Source organism: Sycon ciliatum, chromosome 1 (genome assembly GCF_964019385.1).
Source record: "Sycon ciliatum chromosome 1, ocSycCili1.1, whole genome shotgun sequence".
In the NCBI taxonomy this organism is placed as follows: domain Eukaryota; kingdom Metazoa; phylum Porifera; class Calcarea; order Leucosolenida; family Sycettidae; genus Sycon; species Sycon ciliatum.
In genome coordinates, this window is record NC_088643.1 from 78,166,950 (window position 1) to 78,186,953 (window position 20,004).

Genomic DNA, 20,004 nt, shown 5'->3' on the forward strand with positions numbered 1-20,004 from the left:
ATGATTGTATGTATGTCAATGTTTAGCTAAGGGCGTAATGCACAAGACCATTGGGAAATCTTTGCTGGAGGGAGACTTGGGCTGGCTTGTATGGTGGATGTCTTTTCCTTTGCGGGCTGCCGCATGCACTACTTATAGACTTGGTAAATAGTACAAGCATGGTGATTCCGGTCCCGTAACAAGCTTATTATTCCCCTGTAGCCTTAGGTGAAAGCAAGTCAAAGCGTCTCTCAGGATGTATTCTGGACTGGATAAATTCTTTCATCCATGCATCTTTGTGTTTTAGTACTTGACATCAGAAATGGTCAATACACGAGAAATGCGAGAAATCCATACGTGGAAACGAGTAACTAATTATGGCAAGCGTAACAAATTACTCTTCACCTTCTCCAGTCTCTGAAGAAAGGATATTCGACTTTCCGTGTTCTGGGACCATGTACACAACGCACTGTGAGGAAGCGGCATTTATGTGAGCATTTGAGCAGTGCCCATGTTGCTTCAGTCCAAGCACATGCACCTACTTTGTAGCCTATGTTGTGGCGTTGCGTTTTACTCATAGGTAGATTGAATGTCTTTGCAAAGTGGCCAGTCCTTTTATGGCGGAACTTTGTCCTGGCATGTATATTCTTCTCCATTGATCAATCCAGCATCTCCATATAGAGGACCTAGGACCTTGTCCTATTTCCCTGTTTGTGTGTTTGTGCAGGCTGGTATCGCGGCACACTATTGAAGAATCGCTTGACAGTGAGTTGAAGTGATTGCCAGATTAGCTCACTGGTCACTGGTCACTGTGCATGTATGCTGGCCTGCAGGCCATTGTAATGTGTGTTTCCTGTCCATCTGTACTGTGCAAACTCACCCACAAGTAGGGCAGCTATGAGTATAATCAGTGTATGCAGCATTACCATGTGCGGCACATACTTTGCATGCAATGAACACGCTGGAGTATCTGGTCAAGTGGTGGATAAGTGGTCTCTGGCTTGGTGGCCTATGGCCCAGTAGTGGCATTCTTGGGAAATGTTTCATTGTTTACTCATTTCAAGTGCTTGGAACTAAGTACCTGAGAGGCAAGGCACAACATAACTGTGTAGGTACTAGGTAGGTTGCATGCATGGCTGGGGGAGGGGGGGGGGGGGGAGATACATGTATATACTGAAGAAATGCAGTCTTAACTCTATTAATTAATTGGGTTCTGTTTGTATTGTTTGTTGGAGGGCAGGGGACTCTGTTATTACTGTGTTTTGTTTGCTGTCTTGATGGTACTTGCAATGGAATGTGTGTCATCATTGTGACATTGTGATATCATGGGCTTTTTTTACCCTTTGCTGTGGGGTAAATCACTGCACATGAGCTTCTTTTGATTATATTTTAAAATTAACTTGTGTGATCAATAACTTTGGTAAATGTTCCTTTGGATGCCTTCCATGAGCTAGGGCATCCTGGAAAGCTCCTGATGAGAGGAACGAGCTTTGAGCGTAAAGCAGATGCCAGTGCTGTAGCCCCCTGTCCTCACTGGAGCCATTCGCAGGGACAGAGATTAATCTTCTTTAAAACCCTTTACTTTCTGAACTCAATGTATGCAGACTTGCAGAGAATTGCAGTTATTGTACCCTCTAAAACTTACGTTGAATTGGACGTAGCTTCTTGATTTCCCTTGGACAATTGTAATCATCTTGGGCATCCTGGAAAGCTCATCACAAGAGGAACAGTATGAACCCAAACGCAATACCATAGGATGCGCTGAAACAATCTTCATAACTGAGATAAGGCATGTGTTTTTTTCCTGAAATGGTGGTCCTACGAGTCTCTCAGGCTCCTGCTTGGCATAGTGGTAATAGTGAAGTAGAACTACATGTGCATGTTATGATGGAAACTCGAACAACTAAGATGCTAATATCACTGTGTGGTAGTACTGTGTCAGCACCACATTCTTTTCTCAAACTGAAGGCTGCATGAGGTTTTGTTTGTTGCTACTGTACTAGTATTCTGGTAGTCCTCTTGTGTACGGTGAACAGGTTTCAGGTATATTGGTTTGCTTGTGCAGGGGATATTCCCAGCTAGCTTCATTCACCTGGCAGATTCTACACCTATCAGCTCCACTGGGTAAGCTGCATAGCACTCAGCACCGCAGGATTACCATGTGATTGCAGTTCTTTTTCAGTGATGTTTGAAACACTGCAGTTGAATACACAGACGTCCTATCCAATAGTCTATTATATTAATTACCGTAAAGTACCGTTGATCCGCCCCCTCTCTAATTCCCGCCCCCTGTCAATTTTCTCCTTGTGAAGCGACTTCGGGGTATACAACGAAATACGATGTTGAACCGACGCATGCACTGCTGTACACAATACTTGCCAATCCAGGATCAAAATGTGCACAATCCAGCACATTGAGTCTGATCCTCTATGTTGTTGTACATCGTACTGCACTTGACAGCCTTGATCTAATTCCCGCCCCCCTGCCGAAAACTCAGCTGGGAAGCGACATGGCCTGGGGGCGGATCAACGGTACTTTACGGTATTCTTACTTCAAAGTATCTTTTTACATCTTTCCCTGGAGTGGGTCTATTGTTCTTAGGCAATTGTCTGTTATAGTCACCACTATAAATAAATCCAATCCAATCCAATCCATGTCACGGGCCCCTTTGTCACCTGTCCATTTCAGTTCAGTGCATTCTCATATGCATGAAAAGCAGGGATGCATCTTGAACCATGTTCATTGCTATCTAAGTACATGTATGGCACATTTGTAATGCTACTTGAAGTATAGGTTCCTATCATTATTGTGGATTATGGAAAATGTAGGAAGCAGCAATGGGTTGAGTGATCCTGTTCTTTGTTTGCTGACCATTACTGCTATGTACAGTGTATATGCATTTCCCAATGGGCTTTAATACATATCATTATACTTCTACATGTATGTGTGTCAAGGGACCTAGCTCTTTACAGTTGTAGCAATGTCACTGTGCATGTCTACCTCCACCCTCATCCCCTCCCTTCTCTTGTGTATATGTGACAACAGAAATGAAGTACCGCGTCGACTTGATCCGTTGGAACATGAGCTCAGTACCGTGCTGCCACGATGGCGTCAGCTTCTTCTCAACAAGTTCTATGTGGTACGACTTGCCTTGTAGAGGAAATGATTGTTTTGATGAACGTTCGAATCCTTGTCATGTCCTAATGATTATTGGTGCAGTGTACGTGAAGAAGTAATGAACTATGTGCTTGCGCATGTGTGACTGTTGGCATAGAGAGAGAGAGGTCCATCACCAAGTATGTTTGGCGGTGGTGACCATAAAGATTTCCCATGTTTCATGAATTGCTGGGTGTATTTTCTGCATGCTGCAGGAGAAGCACGAGATGTTTGGGAAGCTGCACGATGCTGTGCTGGAAATCCTGTCCATTCGCAAGCAGCTTGCCACCCGGTCTTTATCCTTGGTAGGGAGTTGTGACACAATCCTGCTTGCCTTTTATTGTCCTTGTTTTCTTTCATGCGCACACATAGTCATGTAGCAATGTACCTGACTTACGGATAAAACGGTCTGGGTAAAGAACTGGCTTTGTATTGAAACCGATCTTCCATTCAGCTATAGGTGTCCAAAGTCTGAATCGTGAACTCGTCGAGCCAAAGAGTACAGAAAACCATGACTTTACGTGCTACTGCCCTGATGTCCTTTTAAAAACTTGCACTGCATGGACTGTCAATTGGGGTAACATGATGATAATTATGATACTGAAATTTTCAGTTTTCGTACTAAGCACAGCAATGTAATTTGCTGTTGCAGTAGTACACTATATCGCAAGAATACAGCATAACTCCATGCACTAGTGTCTTGTTAGCCCTTTGTGTACCCCCCATCTCTAGTTAGTGTTGTGTGATTGTGTGGATTTCCGTTGTCTAATTGTCCGAGTAGATCACTGCAGCTCAAATGTGTTTCCAAGCCGATAGAACTATAGTTTGTCTGGCAATACCGGGACTCTGCCATGTATTGTTTTGATTGTCTCTAGCTGCCAGACGATGACAGAGGCTAAGCTGCACTGTAGTTTTGCAGAGGATTGGGCCTGATTTGACCAGCAGTTTCTCAGGTTCCATGCTTCATACAAAGCTTCATTTCCCCGTATATACATGTATGCGGGCAAAAACGTGCAGTTGGCAATGCTGGCAGCTGACAATGCTGGGTACTTATGAAGGTACTTGCTGTTTGCTTGCCACTACACAAGGAAGTTGAAATTAAGATTATTATTATTATTATTACACCTTCCAGTGGCTAAAGATGAATCAGTGCCAATATAGATGAGGAGGGGGCGTTTGCCAGCCAGGGCGTAGAAAGAAAGATAAGAAGTGTGGTGGTGCACCACTACCATTGTAAATAACAGAGGAAAGGGAGCAATACAGCCGACGTGAGACGACCGAGACTAAACAGGTATATTGACTATTGAATGGGAATGTTGAAATGCTGCTTTGCAAGATTGCGAAATGAGGGAAGCGACTTTGCCTGACGGACATGAAGGGGCAACGCCAGCCATTTAGTATAAGAGCTGAAAAAGGGGGAAGATACAAACAGAGATGTGGTAGCTCGGGGGAGACGGACTTTACTACGTGTGGGGGAGTTCGAAACAAACCAATTAAGTTGCTGTAGGTGCGGGGGGAATATGCCAAGGTAAATTGCGTGCACAAGACAGCACATTAGATGAATGCATGACATTGACATCATTGTGTTGATGTTGGGTAGTAGCATTGCAATAGTCTGATATGATCAATACAGGTGTAGCTGGTTAAGATGCCACAGGGACAAGGCCGGGTCTATTGTATGATGCTTGTTGGAACTCCGACTCTGCTTTTCCTGGCGCCACTCATCTCGGCCATGGGTCTACTTCTTCCGTTTGACTGCAGGATGAGCAGCGGCAACTTCGACACAGAGCCACCTTTCTTATAGACTGGGGACATAAGTGAGTTTAATAACCATATTAGCATCTCATGACACTGCCTGACATCCCATGTGGCCAATTGCCAATTGGTCTCCGCATGGATGCTTTCAAAATTTGTATCCCCATGGCTCCTTGCACATTGACTGCCACATGCCAGGTTTGTTCATGCCTTGACTTGTAGGTTGCATCCTAATTGTGGGATAGTATATTCAAGTGACTGTGTACATGTGCACACCTGCCAGGTTCGCCCTCTTGTGGATATACTACACCTGTCACCATATTAGCTGCATGGTGTTACTACGTGACTCACTGGAGAAGCACAGCACAGGATTCTTTTTCTGAGGGGTGTCATGACATAGCCCCCCCCCCCCCCCCCCCCACACACACACAGCTTTTAGGTGTTTTCTCAAGAATCCCGAGCTTCTCTTATGGCCAGTTTCTCTCTTTTGACACGTGGTGGCCCTTAGTTTTGAGTAAGATTAGGTCTGTGAAGGATAGTCATTACGGTATTCTTGAGTTCTTGAGTGAGATCCTTATCCATGCCCTTGACACACCTGACACAGATGCATTGTAATTGTACTGCTTAGGAATGAAGCAAAGTACTAAGGTGTGCCTCTACGTTTAGCCCTTCCTATTGTTTCCTATGATAATGAGAATATTGGAAGTCACATATTGCACCTGCCCATGCGGGAAGACATGGACAGACGTGGGTAACGGGGAGTCTAGCTGCTATAGAGGTTATGTGGATCAAATCATTATAATCATATGGTTTGTATTGAGTGGCAGACCGGTGCTTGTGCAGTTATGTTGCCTCCCCTTCTCAGCTCATGTATCACTTCTGAAGTGATTATGTGATACACAATATGACATACCTGCTGTTCACTTGTACACATGTGCTCGTCATTTACTTGCACACCTTTACTACTACTTACCGGTATTTTAGTCTGTGCTCCCCAGATCTAAATTCCATTGATTGTGCGACTGGCCTGCCCTATGCAGCCGCGCATGCTGATTATTATGTATAAGCCTGCTGCTGTCTGCTGCTTGTATCATGTTCAGGATCATGAGCTTGCCACTGACACCTCGAAACAAGGACAAGGAAGTCGTTGATGAGCGCTCTGTTCCTCTCATTGATCTACATCGCATGGTATGCATTGTGATAGTCTAAGTAGAATGGCACCATTCTTCACCAAACACTGCAGTCCTATCCTTAATCTGCTCCTTCACTTGTTATTGGGCAACATACCTCCTTGGTACATGTATGTGACGTATAATATAACAACGACTGCAGCAGCAACAACAACCACAACAACAGCAACAGCAGCAAAAACAACAACAACAACAACAGCAGCAACAACAACAACAACAGCAACAGCAGCAACATCAACAGCAACAATAACAGCAACAGCAAGAGCAACAATAACAGCGACAGCAACAGCAATAGGTACAGATGTAAAAACATTGAAGGTATCATGGCAGTCAATGTGAACACTCTATATGCACTGAATCTGGATTCGATTTTGGCACCACAGACTATGGCCTTGGCATTTTTGCTGTGGATATGAACTAAAAGAAGCCAGGGTTTTCAAGCACCTTGAGTCTTGCTGATAATAGGAGTAGCAACGACTAAGGCTGGTTGTTGCAGTGATGATGTGATACAGTACTGTCGGTCGCCGAAGAACTGGGGGATCAGCCTCCTAGCCTAGACCGTTCTTATTTTCATGTATTGCAGTCTATGCACATCTTATTTTCATGTATTGCAGTCTGTGCACCGTTGATTCACCATGTATACATTGCTATGCTGGGCTTGGTGAAATTCTAGCCTGGCAGTTCTTCGGCGCTCCGTTCTTCGGCGCTCCGTTCTTCAGCGCCCGACAGTACTGTAGTCCGGCATATAATTTTCATTTACCTTTTTAAAAGTTGTTTTGTACTGACAACTTGCAAAGCTATTTGCTGCGAGGGGAAGTATAAGTACCGTTAAAAATACCGTTGATCCCCCCGCACTGTGTCGCTTTCCAGTTGGATTTTCAGCAGGGTGCGGGAGTTAGATCAAGGCTGCCAAGTGCAGTACTACTTCCTTCGTTAAGCAAAACTTCGTTGCGTTTTTACAGTTCAGTCCAAATCATTCTATGGCTACGTACACGCTTTGAAAAGTGGAAAACAAGGCAGCATATGAAAGATATTTATTTACAGATGTCACACAGCTCGTTTCAAAGCAGTCCAGCTTCACTCTTCGTCTGAATCTGATGACGACTCACTCCCTGATGACATCGAGTCTGCATCCTCGCTGACTGTCGCCGCCAGCGCTGCCAGCTTTTGTTCCGCAGCCTTTTCAAGTTTCCAAGACACGATTATTTTGATCGTGGAGATCGCCAAGTTCTTCGCTTGAACTGTGCCCTTGACGACCTCCCCGGTGGCGCTGATAGTTGTGGCCACTCTCTGGACCGCCATGGAAGGAGGCATACAGACCCAAACAAACGCTCGCCATTTTCGCAGCGGTGTGTCGTGCCAGCACGTCTCCACACCCTGCAGAAGCTCCTTTCTGGTTTCCTTCGCCACGAGTGACACGTCTGTCTACAGGCTGTGGAAGAACGCCAAGTCGTCGCCGTTGAGATCAGGATTTTGCGCCGACTGAACGACAACCTGATTGTCGAACGCTTTTGATTTCCCCTGCTCTGCAAACACAAGTGCATTGCTTTTGGCTGTGTGCGGATGCGCACCATCGACTCGTGCTAGTACCATGAGTACAGCAGTGCCTGAGCGCTGGCCGGCTCCTGGACACTTCTTCAAGCCACGCGGTCTTTCAAACTGTTTCTCATTTTCGCACTTTGGTGTCATGCGCGCGCGCCTGGGGTTGTGTTCTGGTGACATCCTGTCGAGAAACGGTTCTGCTTCGCCGATTTTTTCAAAGGACTCCACGTTTTTTGGAGGTTCAAAAGCCTGTCAGAACAATGGACGACAACTCAGCTACTCTATGTAGGGGATAGATCACTGACATGTATGTCTAATGCCGACAGAAATACCATGACAAGAACACTAAAAACGCAACGAAGTTTTGCTTAACGGAGGAAGTATGTGCGTGTACAGCTATACGGAAGATCAAACTTGTGCTGGAAAGTGCACAATTTCATCCACAGGCGTACTGCACTGGCAAGTATTGCGTACTACATAGCAGTGCATGCGTTTAGGTCAACACCGTATTTTGACCTATATGCTGAAGTCGCTTGACAGGTAGAAACTCGATAGGGTGGCGGAAATTGGAGAGGGGGGGGGGGGGGGGCAATGATACTTTATGGTATATACATAGTATTGATTCTCACAAACACTGGAGGCGAAAGGCTGTGGAGCTGTAGCTTCAAATTTCACGCGTTTCAGCGATCATCAGACAGCGGCAGACAGCTCCTCAGCCCTTCGCCTCCGGTGTTTTGTGTATACGGCTCTGCACGTTTGTGCATCGAGCACTCTAGTCTACTTTGTTGTGCATCGAGCACTCTAGTCTACTTTGTTGTGCATCGAGCACTCTAGTCTACTTTGTTGTGCATCGAGCACTCTAGTCTACTTTGTTGTGCATCGAGCACTCTAGTCTACTTTGTTGTGCATCGAGCACTCTAGTCTACTTTGAGCTGCCTCGACCAGCCCTGTTTGTGTAGTATTGATACTTTGTGTTCATGATGGTCCACCCTTGTGAAGGAGGTAATTTCCATGTTCTTGTTCATTATTTCAGCATCAGCAATCAGCGCAGGAAATGGCGGTAAGGATGCTTGGCTAACGTGCACGAATACCTTCTCAGTTACGTATAATAGATCTTCTAGTTGTGTCTGTGTGCTTGCGTGTGTGAGGGATACTCAGTGTGTGTGTGGGGGGGGGGGGGGAGGGGTGCAGTGCATGTGGGGGAGGGAGGGAGGGAGGGAGGGAGAGAGAGAGAGAGAGAGAGAGAGAGAGAGAGAGAGAGAGAGAGAGAGAGAGAGAACTGGGTAAGAGGTAGCACATTGTGTGGCATGACTGCAAATTGTCTTTTGTTGGTTGTTGTACTTGTAGAAAGGAGACTCGACTATCCGTACCCTCTCGGTGTCAGTCATAACTTCTGCCGTTCGGAAGGGAACTGATATCAGCGAGAAGCTTCACCATCTCTACTTCAGGCTCTGTTCGTTGGAGTGCCAAGTACCTGGAGAGTTTGAGCTTCATGCTTCTCTGTATGACATGCGCGATGACTCATTCTTCAGGTAAGCGGCGTTGTGTTCTAGCAGTTCTGTCACTTATGTTGTGTGTGATCACGATGGGCATGTATTATACAGTGTAGTTACGTCTAGTCGGGCGCCACAGCAGAGTGGAATTCGGCATTTCCTTTTCCCGCAGTTGACTCCTCATGGGTTCAGGGCTGACGTGCGTCTAATCAGGATGAACAGCACATACACGGCTGGTACGCGCGTGCCACCTAACAATATGGCGCCATCTAAGCTGGTTTTCAGCGAGGTTTGTAAACCCGTTCGAATATGTTTTGATACGATCAGATTTACAAAGTATATGGGTGAAACCGTGGTATTCAGGCATCACTTCGATTTACAACGCCAGGCACACTAAAATAATTCCACTTTACTAATCACGATAAAATTATTGTTTCACAAAGTATTCTGCTTGTTCTCACCTGGTGGTGCACTACTCCTCTAGTGCTAGTGCTTTTCTCTTCCTGGTACTGCGTTGGGGACGAAGATTACTCATTTCCATAACGCAGGAGAGCAGATGCTGATCAGCGATGGTCTTCAGACGCTGACTCGCGACGGGGATATTTTTGAAGTCCTTCTCGTAATTGTTCAACGCAGAATGGATACTTTCTGCTCCGTGTTCCCCAAGCAAGCCAATGCCGACACCGAGACGACGCATCATGGGCAACGTATGGTGCTCAAGCAGGTGCAGCTTCGGCGTTACATGCGCCAAGCCTCCGGCCACGATCTCGGTCCTGCAAGCAGCAAGGAACGTTTTGATGCAAGCCTCCAGTTTGGTGAGAGCATCGTCGTCGACTGCAGATGACTTGCTGAAAATGCTGCTGCAATCAGCATACATAGTGATCAATTTGCCATAGCGCTCCGCAATGGCTTGTGTGTCTGCAAGCAGACTGGGCTGTCTGGCTGAGATGATGGCCACAGGAGCTTGTGTAATGGCAGTTACAACAGCGGGTCTCATGGCGACACGGATGTGATTGCCATTGAACGCTCCACCATGATACACCTGACACTGGATTTTGTTGGCCTGCAGAACAGGATCCAAAGACTGCTGGCAAGGACCATGCATGTCTTTACAGCCGCTCAGCTTTTCTATGTCAGATGTTAGGCGAGCCACCTCTACACGCTTCTTGTCTCGCTTTGCCGTTATCAGCGTGAAACCAACTTGAAGCTGCTCAACAAGTGCTTGCCATCGACTGTCATTGTCATCGACCTGCTGATTCTACACCGAGATCGTCAGGAATTGAAGTTGGTGCTGGTACGTGGTGCATTCTTGCTCGGTCTCTTCAAGGCTCGTGCTTGCCGTCTGCAGCTCCTGGTGAAGTGTGGTTAGCCGAGTGAACCCGTCACCGTCGCTAGATGCTATAGCGCAGTGCGCCGCTAGCTTCAGATCGAGCTGGTGCAGTTCCTTTTCCAAGAGCTCATATATCCACACAAATATGCCGAGGTCCAAGTGGAGGGCTGGTATTACAGCGTCGGCTACTGGGATTGGCAGGATGGTGGGCCGAATGACATTATTGAATAGCTTCGCCCTGCTGAGGCGAGAGCCAAGAGCTGGCAAGCGAATAATAGTGGTGAAATGAATATACCGAATATTCGAATATTCGTTCGGTTTGGCACATTCAAACGAATATTTCTCATGGCGAATATTCGTTAACCCGGTATGCAGAGTTTACCGGGCGACTTCAAACTTTCGTAACTTCGCGAATACTTGACCGAATTGCTTCATCGAAAGGTCTATCGGCATTAGAAAACTCTCAGCTGTCATCTAGAAGCAACCCGAACGCAATCCGAGGTCCTGGAGTGGAGTTATGGCGCTTGAACGAAAAATCACGTCTCAAGATGTTTTTGAGCCTGTGAAATGCACTTCAGCTGGGATTTTGTGAAAATTAACCTAGAAATGATGGAGAAATATGTGCCTTCGTTTGTCATGCCTAATAATAGAGACAATGTCCAAAAATATGACTGAGAGGAGGGCATGTGATGTCATCCGTCTTAACGAAAGAATATTCGTTCGTTCGTTAAGCCAAAGAATATTCGGCTACTGGGTTTTGATATTCGTTTCACCACTAGCGAATAACTCCAAATATTTAGGGCAAGCAGGCCAGAATCGATCCAAATCGATCTGAGAACGTACCGTATGGCAACCGAAAATTGAATAAATTGTCTAAATATCTGGCCCTGTCACGCGATCACGATGCCAAAATTCAAAAATTCTAATTTTGTGCCGCCATATTTTTGGCCGCAGAGCGCATGCATGAAACAGCCGTGCATATGGCATGTCGTGTTGTATGTGATTGCTGTGTGTACTGTTTTACTGTCACAACCCCTCTGTAGTGAGAGGTGCACAATGAAGTATGACAAAAACGGAGAGCCAACCTCCTACGGTGGAGCCGATAACTTGCGCTTCATTTTCACGGTATGTGCTGTGAATGTCAAGCTTGGTGTTTGTGTGTGATTGCTACTCTGCGCATTCTTGTCAGGTGTAGGAGTATTGTGATAAATACTGAGCATAGAGCTTCTTGAGAGACTGTTGTCATCAGAAGCGGGGCTTTTTGTTTTTAAGTCTGTCGCAACTTCCTCTTTTCAGGCTGTGTTTATACGAGAATTTTCAACCCGGCTACTTTGGTGCAAAGTTCCCATGTGCAGTGCTGTGCAATCCTGGCGCGAAATACACACTAACGTACAGTAGTACGTTTTCTCGATTTCAACCCACCTCCTAGGGGGAGGGTTGATCAACCCGGGCAAAGCACCGTGTATCTTGTAGACACTCCAGTCGATCTGTGTTCACAGCAGGCTGTAACTCAAGCCTGGGTTGATACTGCCATGGAAACACAGCCTGAGATAACTTTGTTCTTGTTGCTGGTTTACGCCATGATGTTGCCGTTCATGTCTAGGACTTGGGTGCGTTTGAGCAGCTGAGGAAAGAGCCATATATGTACCTCGTCTTTCATGTGATTCGAATCGGTAAGGATGTCCTGGTAAATGGCAGTCACTTTTTTCTGCAGACTTGTCCTGTTTAAAGTCCCTCAAACTTTTGAATTTGTTATGGTATTGGGGCTCCCTGCATGTTTGTGTGTTTGTGTGTGAGGTGTTTGGGTACAGCGAGGGCTGTGTCCCGCCACCCTGTGTAGATTCACAGGAGGCGTGAGTTTCTGAGTCTAGGAAAATGTTGAATGGTTGCTGCTCGGATGGCAACTACACCATAGCATAGTGGGAGAGCATCACTGGCCATAAGCGAGAGTCCCTGGTTCGAGCCCTGTTGGTGGCAGTCAAATGTTTCTTCAGAGTTTTCCTGTTTCAACCCCCTCAAACTTATGAATACTATATTTGTTGTACTACGATATAATGTGCTTGTTCATGCAGCATCATCAACTGCAACAACTGAGTTGCTGCTTGATATCAGGGTTTTTTTCTGTTTCTCTTGGGGCGACTTCAATGTTGACACCCTGCTATTTGTTTGCATATCTATGTTCTTACTTGTAGGAGACATGATGGTCGATCAGAAGCCATCGAAGGAAGCGTTTCGCTTCCGTCGACCATATGCATGTGCTGGTATGTAGCGGAACTCTGATTGATGCCTTCTTCTCTGGGGTGGATGTGTCTTGTTGTTGTAGGCCTGTATTTCCAGAGTGTTGGATGGGTTGAGTCTTGAATAATTCCTCTTGTTTTGGCTGCTTATTTAGTTTTCCCCGTGGACAGCATTTTGCAGAAGCCAATCCAGCCTCAGCCGGAGGCAGAAGTCTTCACAGCTGAGTTGTACCAGTAAGTGTGATAGTAAGCGATTGTCTTTGTTCTCTGCGGCAGTGTTGTGCTGGTTCATCCGTCTTGCATGTTGTTTAGTCTGGCCCGCTTGTTCGCAGACTGTTAGACAACAAATCGATCGACAGGTGGGTTCTGAGTCTTATCTCTCACTTAGAAAATCACGATCCCAGACCACATTACAAGCCACAAGCAAAAAGGAAACCCCACTTCGAAACGAACTCCCGCCACCCCAACTCTCTCTCTCTCTCTCTCTCTCTCTCTCTCTCTCTCTCTCTCTCTCTCTCTCTCTCTCTCTCTCTCTCTCTCTCTCTCTCTCCTATCTCTTTCTCTCTCTCTCTCTCTCTCTCTCTCCAGAACTCTCTCAGCAAATAGTAACAGAAGGGAAAAGCCCGCGCAAAGCAATCAGCATGTGGCGCGCAGGCACAGTGCGAAACTAAACACAGCTAGCAGTGCACTACATGTAGGATACTGACGACGATACAAAGTCAGATGCATGGTAGCTAGTATCCTGTAAAGATCAGTAGCAGTTCAGTTAGTTGAGGTCAAACCTCAACATCCCTTCCCTTCTTTGAAAGCAGGAGGGACTAGCAGTTTACTGATTGAGTCAAGCAAGCTGTTTCTTGGGTTGGTTAGATGCTGACCTCATCGGCATTGTGCATGGGGAGCAGCGTAGCTAACTTTTACTTCCTTGGCCGACGCCTGGCGGGCCAACACAACTGCTTGTGCTCGCATGGCTGCAGCTGTCAGATCCTTGCCTCCCTCTTGCAGCACACACTTCCGGGCCGCTTTGACGGACAGGCTATGTGCAAATAAATGTACGGCGATTGTGCCGAGCACATCCTTTACGTCCGCTCCTGGAGTGAGATTGCACACTCGCATCTCCTTTTCAATTCGGACACGAAACGCCTGGATCGACTCCACAGGCTGCTACTCAGTCTAGAACAGCTCAGCAAGCCTCGCATCCGTGCTAGGGTGGATGCCGAAATACTCGTCGAAGAGTCCAATCAGGTCCGCGACCGGGTTGTCTCCCTCACGGATTGCGGGGAATTTCTGCCACAAATAGTAGCTGGCATTTTCTCCCAGGTTTGCCGCCGCGGCCAGGTCCTGCTTCTTACTGTTTGTCACCTCGTGGAGCTGGAAGTCAATGTCCAGTTGACTTCTCCACGTTTGGTAGTGGTCAGGACCGAGTCCGTGGTCTAAATGCAGCTTTACAGATACGTGGACTTTCCATGCCATTGTTGTCACCGTCGTCAGTCAAGTTTTCGGAATGAGTGCCAAATCCTGTTCACTGCACCAATGTTGAGTCGGGCCCGCTCGTTCGCAGACTGGTAGAAAACAACTCAATCGGCAGGCGGGTTCTGAGTCTTATCTCTCATTTAGAACATGACAATCTCAGTCCATATTACCAGCCACAAGCAAAAAGGGAAAACCACTCCTAGACATCGTCCGTCATTTCAATTCTCTCTCCAGAACTCCTTCAGCAAAACTAACGGTAGGGAAAAGCCCGCGCAAAACAATTAGCACATGATGCGCAGGTACTGCATGAAACTAAACACAGCTAGTAGTGCAGTACATGTAGGGTAGTGACGACAGTACAAAGTCAGAAGGATGGTAGATAATATGGGCCAGTGCATGCAATACCGTGTCTATAGTCTGTTTCAAAAAGATTTACAATCAGGTTTGGGTCTTAAAAAGTATGAAGATAAGGGAAATTTGGACAACAAAGTACATAGAATGGCTTGTTAGGACACGGCAAATTGTTCTGTGAAGGTTTCGGAACAATTGGACCAACCGTTTAGGAGTTAGAATTTCGGCCAGGTTTCCGGCCTTTTCCCATGGTTTACAATTTGCCCAGGAAGCCAGTATCGATTTTTTATCAAAACCCACGATTTATCCTTTCCTTTTTGGCCTTGTGGTTATGAATGCTGTCTGCTGACCATGAAGTTGTGAGTTCAAATCCCAACCTATCCTCAAGTCAAACTTTTTTTCATTGTTTTGGTGATCAAGCTGGTACAAGACAAAGAAGAGGGCTGCACCAAACGACTTGTTGTTGGAGCTCGCGCTTCCTGCCGAACTGACTGACACTTGACTGGCTCACGCCATGTGAACACACCCACAACACTGCAATGGTGTGAGTGAATTATAATCCGGGAAGTCATCGCGCTGTAGCTTTTTGAGATTTATTTTAGTATTTCAAGATCGCCAATTTATTGGAATTTAGCAGTCAACGCCGTCTTCTATCAGCGTTCACAAGCGTCTGCTTTTCTCAAAATGTCGTCGAAGTCACACGGATAGCTTTGCCAAGTCATGGCCTTGGGAATGAGTCCGTGTCGATGTCGTTTTCGTCACACGGTGAGTAAATTGCATCGCAGCTCAAAGAAACTATTTTGGTCACAAAACGGACCCATGCAGCTCGTCAACATTTACAACACTTTCGTTTCGACATGTCCTCTCTGACTCCATTATCGATACGAGGAAGAACTCGTTTGTTGTAAACCAGACGTACATGACTGTGTCAACGTGAGTGAGTTGTCATTTTTCCTGCTTTCGCGCGGAATATTTCTTCGAGTTCACAGTGAGTTTTTCCAGGCAGCGCTCGAGTGCTCATACGGTAAGACGCCAAACTCCGCGGGCGATCGCCAGGATTGTAAATCTTTTTGAAACGGACTGTAAGGGCAAATTTTTGGAAATTTTTTTCTTTCTTGAAAATCAATCACAGGGGTCTAGAGAACACCTCTGTGGAAGATAAAGTTGGATATCACATTTGAAAGTACATAGAGACCATGATTTCTATGGCATTGTCCAAAATAGAATATGCCTTGTATAATGCATTATCTACAGTGTCGTTGAAAGCAGCAACAGTTTTGCGTGTCAGCCTTTAGTATTGGCCTAGACATTCAATGAAGGCTGCCTTGTTCTCCAGTCAAAACTGGGCAACATTGTCCAGCAAGTTCTTGCGGCGTTGAGCTAACAAGAACTCGCGTTCTTTTTGTGCAAAGACAACATGGTCACGGAGTGGTTCCGTTGCAGAATTCTTTTCATCCTATGCACGAGGAGAACGAATATCGTCCCGGAGCAGCTCACACTTGTTGCACACATCCATCCGTCGCGTCATGAACTCCATGGACTTGCACTTCTTAGTCCACACTGTGACAGATACAAAAATATACAGTAACCCAGGGTTTGCGCTTCACAAGACTGCTCCACAAGTTCCGAAAGGGCAAACTTGTAGGCGACAGATATAGGTAAGTTTATGGGAGATTCCTCACCTCTCCCTCTTGGTGCAGTAGACAGCAGGAGACTGAACACTAAGCTGTAGGTCAGAATAAACTGCTGCGCTCTGTCTCCCACTTCTGCACTAAATTTATTCCAAGGCACATTGCCAGATTTCCATGTGCACCAGGGTGACAGCTATTGTTCTCCTTGTCCACTTGCACAGTCATGTTCTGCCAACCACATGGAGCTGCACAAACGCGGTTCCACACACGATGTATCCCATCACAGTTTATCCAAACGTGATGCGCGTCCGTTCCGTTGCGGAAGCTGTCGACTGATGCGCGACAGTCGACAGGATCGTCATGAGTGCAGCGCAGCCAGCACACCAATATAAAAAATGCCGAGGTCCTTCGATTTGATCGCCGAGATTTAGTCGTCGTAATGTAGGATTGCGCTCAGCGTGAAGCTGCTGATATGGTAGTTCCAAACGCAGCCACAGCCTTCGAGGATCAGTGAGTCCACAGCGGCAATGCTCTGAAGCGCGTCTTGCTCATCGTCGCTTGCAGAGTCCACAGAATCTCCGCCTAATTCATCCGCTCTCGACTCCCCTTCAACCTCAACGCAGGAGTCTTTCACTCCCGGACGCTTAGCTGGGGCTTCGTCAGAGTTACTGTGAGCAGTACAGCTGCTAGTTGCCGATTGCTCGCCAAATAAATTGTCGTCTTCCTCCTCGATAGTAAACCTTGCCGATCTCTACGGACGCACCGACGATAATCACGCGAGCGGTGCAGCTCAACCGACGTGCTGCTCGGTGTCTGCCGCGAGTGTGTCTACTCAGAGGCCCTTCCTCAAGTGCTACTTCCAACTCCTCCTGCGCCGCCACGTCCATGATGATTGCTGCAAGTCGATCGCTTGTCGCTTCTCTTGTCGTCTTGAGATCGATTAGGAATGACAAGATCCGCGATCGAGGCACAAACAAATATAACTCTTCTTTCCGAGCGATTTTCTCAAAATTTTGAAAGAAATCGGTTTCCCCCGAAGACACGTTTTCGCATGCACTGGCCCATCATGTAAAGATCAGTAGCAGTTCAGTTAGTTGAGGTTGAACCTCAGCACATAATTATACATGTAACTGACATACTTGATGTGCACTGCGTAAACGATCTGCTTGCGGTTACATGTATTGGATTGGATGCTTGATTTCATGGTTACACTGCATTATGTACACTTCAAGTGAGTTGCGGTGGCTCAAGAGAGTGCTTGATAACGTTACACCGGAGAGAAGAACATTATACTCGTACACATACAGAGAAGGCCAGACACCGTGTCTTTCTGCAACTCGGAGTTTATCGTGTCACAACTAGACAGTTTGATTGCCCTCCTCTGTATGTGCTGGACATGAGCATGTGCATGTACACTGCTGACTTTGTGAGACGACCTGGGAGGTGTAGGATAAGTGTGAGGTACTGATCAGTGTGTTGTTGCACTGAGAAAGAGATCATACCAAATGCGGTATGATCTGTTCCCAGTGTATTTGGCTAGAAACAGTCGGTGATGAGCGAAGGAAGTATTGAATTCTTTGAGCACTGGCGAATGGTGAAAGTATTAATCGAAACATATCAGGCTGGACTCGCCCTACCTAATTGATGTTATTAGAGAGTGCTCAGCCATGACCTCAGAGCATGTCCGAGGTGTGTGTGTGTGTGTGTGTGTGTGTGTGTGTGTGTGTGTGTGTGTGTGTGTGTGTGTGCGTGCGTGCGTGCGTTCGTGCGTTCGTGTGCATGTGTGTGTATCCATGACTCATTCCATGTTCTTTTATTCTTCATCAGGTGTTCCAATGACCAGGATTTTGCAGCTGTACACACCAGTATCATCAAGAAGCAAGCAGGAAACTACAAGCCATTGCTTGCCCGTATGTCACCCTGTTGTGTTCGATTTCGGAGTTTTTATTGCCCTTCATACTCCATGCTGTGCGAGCAAGTTACTTGCTTGCCAAATTGTAGACTATCTAGACTCACAGTAGCTGTGAAAGCGCTAATCAATTTAGCTGCATCAAGCATGGACTGGAGTCATACGTTGCACATGACAGAGGAGTGTAGCGTGCAGGTGCAGATTTGTAACGGTACAACCTCGCTTGCCAAGCTTGTTCCAACCCTGATTGGCTTTCGCTTTGATAATGCATATCGACTATCTACATTGTCATCTTTTAGTACTACACTCAAGGGAACTTTTATCTTTCTTACCGGTCACTTGCTGTCGTGAGAATCACGACCGAGTTTCTACTGTAAAACATTGTAACTATTGAATCATACAGTGACCGATCTCTCTTTGCGTTTGCTGCCCACTCACTCAGGTCTGGATTTTAGTCTTCAATCGTTCCATGGCCTTCTGACACGGGTAAGCACTGCTGCTTGTGGACACCACCACATAGGCTAGGTGACATGCTAGCTATTCTTTTGAGCCAGCATGAGTGAAGGCCCAGATAATGGTTGTTTGTACCGTTTTGTTGCCAACCGCTGGACAAGCCGTTGGTCCAGTGGAGCAAGTCTATGGCAATTATCTTGCAATGTATCGTGTTCTTAGTTTTCTGCCCCATTGCCTAGCCAAAGCCTGACTCAATCCCAAGAAATGGCACAATTATGGCATATTGTCTGGACTTATGTAACATCTTTGAAAGGAATTTCTCCGCCAAACACGCCAAGCCATTCGCCGATTCATGATCTAGATTCGTTGTCAGGTTTTCACGTGTGCAGGCTCGTTGTCTGGACCACTCTTCCTAAGCAGTAGCAGCAATAGTAGCGGCTGTACACAACCAGAGAACTGGTATTAGAGAGGTTCTGTGACTCATTTGTTTCACTGAAAGGATTCATTGGGTCAGGCTTGGGTTGCAATCATGTTTTGTAAATCGGATTCATTTACACGAGTCATAGCTGTTTGACTCATAAAGAGCTCCCAGATTGCGCTACTCCAAGTCAGGAATCAACCTATCTAGAAAGGAAGTAGTAATTCAAAATCAACTCATTTATTTTGTTTCTAAATAACCGACGAGGAGACAACAGTCGTAAAATAGCAATGAAAAATATCAATTGTGCACTCATAACCATGTATAAACAATTAAAATGAAACAATTCCAGAACGTTTTCGTGTGACCATCATCAGTGGAACATCGTCACATAGTAAGAATCACTAAAACAACCAGTTATATAGCTAGAGTAATATGAAAAGAAGCGTGAGAATGCAGCACAGCTAGCGGTTATGCATAAGGAGGAAAGCAAGGGTGAGCAGGAACAGGAAGTGGAGGATGAGAGTGATACGGACGAGGAGGGGTTCGACATCGACAAGAGCAAGTCTGCCATCTACAAGCATTTGGTGTCCAGTCCGGATTGTCGTAAGTTGTTTGACGATTCCTGGTTTAGTGTTATTTGTCGCGCGCGTTTCTTTAAGCAGTTGCAGGTGTTGGAAGCTGTATATATTCGCACACGTGACCCTGTTCTATGCAAGCAAAAAGAAAATGTTGTAGCACTCACACTTTTTAAATAATACGCACTCACCATTTTTTGTTCACACGCACTCACAGCTGCCACATTCATCTACTGCTACCATTCTCAGATACACTGCAAAGGTTCACACTACACGCGTTATGCATAACCGCTAGCTGTGCTGCATTCTCACGCTTCTTTTCATATTACTCTAGCTATATAACTGGTTGTTTTAGTGATTCTTACTATGTGACGATGTTCCACTGATGATGGTCACACGAAAACGTTCTGGAATTGTTTCATTTTAATTGTTTATACATGGTTATGAGTGCACAATTGATATTTTTCATTGCTATTATTTTGTTTCGTTCTTGATTTTGCGAAGAGGCACTG

General features: G+C 46.1%; 1 protein-coding gene across 4 annotated transcripts in view; it reads left to right on the top strand.

Moving 5' to 3' along the window:
• The window catches only part of LOC135805637 (dedicator of cytokinesis protein 3-like), a 66,698-nt gene that overhangs the window by 1,177 nt on the left and 45,517 nt on the right, over nucleotides 1-20,004 (top strand). For all 4 annotated transcript variants that reach the window (XM_065319705.1, XM_065319706.1, XM_065319709.1 and 1 more), the window contains exons 3-16: nucleotides 707-744; nucleotides 2,045-2,103; nucleotides 3,025-3,118; nucleotides 3,351-3,440; nucleotides 4,897-4,952; nucleotides 5,991-6,078; nucleotides 8,656-8,682; nucleotides 8,970-9,154; nucleotides 11,489-11,570; nucleotides 12,049-12,118; nucleotides 12,638-12,706; nucleotides 12,838-12,916; nucleotides 17,962-18,044; nucleotides 18,486-18,529. In XM_065319705.1, the coding sequence (XP_065175777.1) occupies nucleotides 707-744; nucleotides 2,045-2,103; nucleotides 3,025-3,118; nucleotides 3,351-3,440; nucleotides 4,897-4,952; nucleotides 5,991-6,078; nucleotides 8,656-8,682; nucleotides 8,970-9,154; nucleotides 11,489-11,570; nucleotides 12,049-12,118; nucleotides 12,638-12,706; nucleotides 12,838-12,916; nucleotides 17,962-18,044; nucleotides 18,486-18,529 (1,064 nt within the window). The remainder of the gene's footprint in view (nucleotides 1-706; nucleotides 745-2,044; nucleotides 2,104-3,024; nucleotides 3,119-3,350; nucleotides 3,441-4,896; nucleotides 4,953-5,990; nucleotides 6,079-8,655; nucleotides 8,683-8,969; nucleotides 9,155-11,488; nucleotides 11,571-12,048; nucleotides 12,119-12,637; nucleotides 12,707-12,837; nucleotides 12,917-17,961; nucleotides 18,045-18,485; nucleotides 18,530-20,004) is intronic.